General features: G+C 41.4%; 1 protein-coding gene across 1 annotated transcript; it reads right to left on the bottom strand.

Moving 5' to 3' along the window:
* Window positions 1–315: 315 nt before the first annotated feature.
* Window positions 316–4,333, bottom strand: LOC133905807 (uncharacterized). Its single transcript, XM_062347573.1, has one exon. It carries the CDS (start codon window positions 4,290–4,292, stop codon window positions 3,726–3,728), a length of 567 nt encoding a protein of 188 aa, XP_062203557.1. The 5' UTR covers window positions 4,293–4,333; the 3' UTR covers window positions 316–3,725.
* Between the last annotated feature and the right edge of the window lie 762 nt (window positions 4,334–5,095).

Here is a 5,095-nt window from a genome sequence, read left to right as displayed (position 1 = left end):
ACACATGTCAAGACAGCCCAAACTGCAGGTTCCCTGTAAAATCAGGAGCAGGCCCAATACAAATATGCCACTTGTCATATATCTAAGAACAACTTTTCTTTATACAACTATTTCCTGTTTCTTTCAGATTTTCATACCACATCTGTTTATTCTCAACTGGGCCTAAACCCGACAATTGACATAAAAATATGGTGTAGTGAGACCTACAACTGGGGCTAGACTCGACATGTCATAGCAAAACTGGACATTGAAAATATATTATTCCTATGCCACAAAAGAATTAACAACAATTGAGGGCTTCATGGCGTAATCTTCAATCTTGTCCAACAAGATATCCCCTCTAGTCGTCATTATTGTTTCTTTTTCCATAAAATAAGATAAAAAAGTACTAAAATGCTCCACGTCTGTTATCCTTACATTTTCATACAGGCACACTATGGAGTTCATCTCACCTCTTTACATGGGCTCTTACGATATCATTTTCAATCCACCCTAAACTTCAATTCTCTCATACATATATTCTTTGCATCATCTATGTTTTTTCCTTGAGTTAAACCTAGTGCTATGTACATTGTAGGTTTGCATCTCACCACCCAGAAAATAACACGCATAAATACCCCCTTGGCTTCATCTTCATGCCCCTTAGACACCGTCTAGTGTGAGTGTATGACTGATGTGTTCATCAGTAAATAAATATAGATCCTCGATAAAACTCAGAACCATAACTTTGGAGTACATGTCCCTTTGCCACTGGATACTCTTCTCAGCTGCATCCGTTTGTTAGGCTCTTGGACACATTTTTCCTGAATAAACCCCACGTATTCTGAAAGTATACATTTCACTGCAACTCCACAACATAAAAAGAACTAGGCTTCCAAAAAAAGAATAAAAGCCACAATGACTTGGTCAGTTCAAAAACTGATGCAAACGAGCATTTTTTTCCTCATATAATATAGAGAAAAAAAGCACACTATTTAGAAAGTTTAGAGCCCCTTTTCCATACATGACTTCAAAAAATGTGGTACAGAAATCTTTTCCCTAGGGCTGCCAGTACATGTTCCTGGTTGACTAACGTGCTAACAGCAGTAACTGATTCAAAACTTTCTGAGCTCAAACTATACAATGTTATTGGCGACAGACTTTTCTTGGGGACATGATGAAAACCTAGAAAAAAAAACAGTTATCTGAATTCTTCTTTAGACAATAATTTTTCAAAGAACATTTCTCACCAATACAGCTAGACACTATGTTAAATTTGCCAAAAAAAAAAAACCCCATTAAAAAAAGGAAGCAAAGTTAACTCTTTCAGATATGGCCTACAATAACTAGATGGACAACTTACTATTGATTTAGGACAGTCACCAGCAACAAAACAAGTTGTGGTTCCATATTATCAGTTCCAGAATCCGACATAGACCACAACATAAGAAACCAGTAGCAACAAGCTTAGTTGGGGTAGGTCCATACACATTTCATACATACCGACTGGCAACAAGCTGGTAGGAGCAGGTTATTAGCCATTTCAACAAAGTTCTGCAGGTTGTTTTACTCTAACATATGTCTTGTGTTTAAATTTGAAGGGAAAGTGGCAGGCCTGTTGATGTACTCATTTCCCTTTCTTATTGATTTCTTCAAGCATTCTCTGGCATAAGCAGATTTAGCACACATTGTTACACCGTTCATCTTGAAATGACTAGTCTTTCTCTTCAACTTAGGGTCTAAAAGTTGTTGAAAGAAATACTACACAGACACCTGCACAAACAATTTATGACTGGTACACAAAATTAATTCTGTCCAAGTTTTGCAAGCAATCTTAATATTTTGGTGGATCTAGTACAACTTTCTACATTCAACAATTACAAGGTATGATTCATAGCTCAGACTAAAATCAGAGAATAAGAAGTCTGAACGCACAAAGATCAAGAGAATAACAAACAGTACCCCAAACAGGTCTTGAAAAGCATCTCACATGAAGGGTAAAAAAACCCAAACGCCACCATGTAACCTTGGTGCAAATTTTCTCCCAGTTTAAAGAGGAAATAAAGGTTACAAAGTTTTCAAATAATTTGCTGGCATGCCCTACTGAGTAAAATCTAAACTACGTGAATGCGAAAGTCAATAAGACAACAGTCCCACCATACGTTTCCACTAAAATGAAACATCAAACAAGAGATTAGAATAGGACAGCAATAACTCTAATTCAAAATGTTCCAGAACTTGTGCTGGAGAAAATACAAAGCAAAGGAGGTCTGAAAGCCAAAAAAACTGGATAATTAATAACTTGTAACAGGAAAGAAAGCCAATCCTGGGAAGTATTTATACTTAATCTACATTAGCAGGAACAACACTTTATCAATCACTCCATTAGGATCAAGATAACTGGGGCAAATTAAAAAAACTCAAAATATTGAACATCATAGATCGAAGGTTTACTTATGTCATAACTTGTCATCTGAACATTACTAGGCTCAATTCATGTTCATGTGTTCCGTCATAACAATGTCAATTGGACAAGAAGTTCCCCAAGCTTCAGAACACTACTAAGTCAAAAGCATAAGTAAACATCAATCTTGACAATAATTAGTTCTAGAGAAGCTTAACCTCAATGTCTTGCGAATACTTGGGCATTCCAAGATGTATGAAGTGCTTTCAAATCCCCACACTAGGTTTTAGGATGATTAAGTCAGGTCATTGGAGCACTATTATAAATACTTGGACATGAAATATTTTATACACATCACGTCATCAAGTGCAAAGCCATTAATAAAGTTAAAACATCTTACTTACTGTTCATGGCAGCTCCAAAATCACCCTCAGTTTATGACTACACCAGAGGCACACAGCAGAATGAAATATGTCATCGTTTTTTCAAGTGTACGTTCCCATGTGTTGAACTGTTGCATATCTTGAAGCAACTAATCAAGGAGATACAGTCAAAGCAAGTTCAATATTCTGTTGCACTGCTATGGTGATTTTTACTGAAGGCTAGTAGTTCTATTTGAAGGAGGTAGAACAGATAAGGAAACATCAAAATTCAAACTTTTCCACATCTCTGCAGTGGACCACCACCTAAGCAAAATCAATACAGCATAATTCAAGTTCCATCTGACATTCTGACCTATATGCAAGATGTTCTACATGCCAGAAAGGAAAAAAGAAACATTTTAGCCATCATGCTCTGGCCAATACTAACGGTAAGACAAAACAATTTGTAAAGAGTAATGCAGCACATACAAACTCCTTCTACAAAGTTTTTCAGTAACACTCACCTACAAGTGGAATTAAAGTTCATAATACAGTGCTCATGTGTGGCATTTTTCAGTACCCCACTAACATCAAAGCATGACACAGTTCCACGTAATTCGATCCATTGCATACCAAAAAAACATTGGGAAAACGCAGCATGCATCAGAACATGAGGGTCAGCATTTCCGTTTCACCTTTCCATATTTACACCCTACAGAAAAAACATCCTAGCATTTCCACAAAAGCATTAGACAACATAGAAACATCAGAGTAAGGACTTCCATTTCACCTTTTCCATATTTACACACTAAGCGACAGTGCCACGGACCGACAATGCTACCGTTTCACAGCTAAGTAAAGATCAAACCTCCTCATTTTTACACTTTCCACACCTACTCCTACGATCCACGCATCCTAAAGTTCCCTAGCAAGGCGAGGCCGAACTAGCTAGCACGCCTACAGGAAGTCCAGAAACGTTTTCACCTCCGTGGCGGGGGCAGCCTCTGGATGGCGCAAAAGAGCTTTCGGCGCGCCCCGACGGCGCCGATGCCCATGTCCCGGAGGTCGTCCATCGTGAGGCAGGGGAGCACCTCGGCGTCCACCTCGTGCGCCTCGAACGCCGCCGCGTAGCGCTCCATCCCCATCCCCCGCAGCCACCCCGCCACGTCCACCACCTCCGCCGCCTCCTCTTCCTCCTCCTCCGTCTCCTCCTCCTCCGTCTCCATCTCCTCCGCCTCCGGCGCCGGAGCCCTAGGTTTGCGGGGGAACGCGGCGGCCAGGACGAGATCGTCGCCGTTGTCGGCGGGGGGGTTTGGGAGGGTTTGGGTTGGTTCAGAGGAGGAGCTGTGGTTGTTATTGTGGTGGAGGTGGTGGTGGGGTTTGCGGGACCTGGAGGCGGGGATGATGGGAACGCGGCGCGGGTGGGGGAGGTGGGAGGGGAGGGGGATGGAGCCCGCGAGGCGGACGCTGGGGAGGCGCCGCCGCTTGCCGGCGTCCGGCAGCAGTGAGGGTGGGCGGTGGTGGGGGCCGCCGGAGTCGTGGTCCATGGGAATGTTGCGGGTCAAGGGGGAACGGGGGACAGCTCTTCTCGCCTTGTCTACTTCGCGTCTCCGTTACTAGAGACTAGAGTATACAAGCCTAGACCTGCCGTCCACAGTAAATTTGCTTTCAAAACTGAATCTCACGAACTTTGGTGAAGTAATAATTTTAAAATCTCGTTTTCCAGCGATTTAGATGAACTAGTAATTACACACATATTTCACATATATAAAATTAATTTAGTATATAATATAAAAAAGATATTTACATATATAAAATTCACAATATAATCATATAATTTGAGAAAGGAGAATGACGAGTATCTTGATAGAAGCCACCACAATACATGAAGAAGCCACCACAATACATGAAGAAGCCACCACAATACATGAAGAAGCCACCACAACCGGAACAAAGTTTGATTGAATTGTAGAAGTCCTGGAGAAAATTGTTCTCATCGGATAGCCCAGTGCAGAGAAGTTTGCACTCACCAGAGCATTTTGTCTAGAGGCTATTGAACTCACCGGAAGGTCCGGTGATGCCCCGGTGAACACACCGTAGTATTTCTAACGGAGGGTGAGGATCACCTCACCGGATGGTCCAGTGTTAGAAGAGTAAGAGTACCGAAGCATTTAAACAGAAGTTGTGCAAATAAAGGAAGGAAAGATTTCAACTCATCGGATGATCTAGTAATAAATAAGTAAACACACCATAGTGTTTTCCAGGAAGATGTCAAAGCATCAGTAGAAGATGAAGATCAGCATACCAGAAGGTCTGGTGATTAGAGAGTCTACACATTAGACTAATTGCA

Source organism: Phragmites australis, chromosome 23 (assembly GCF_958298935.1).
Source record: "Phragmites australis chromosome 23, lpPhrAust1.1, whole genome shotgun sequence".
NCBI lineage: Eukaryota > Viridiplantae > Streptophyta > Magnoliopsida > Poales > Poaceae > Phragmites > Phragmites australis.
This window is presented reverse-complemented; position numbering and strand designations above follow the sequence as displayed.

Bases quoted from the DNA above. Each gene is read 5' to 3' on its own strand.
- LOC133905807 (XM_062347573.1), bottom strand. From the start codon at position 4,292: ATGGACCACGACTCCGGCGGCCCCCACCACCGCCCACCCTCACTGCTG.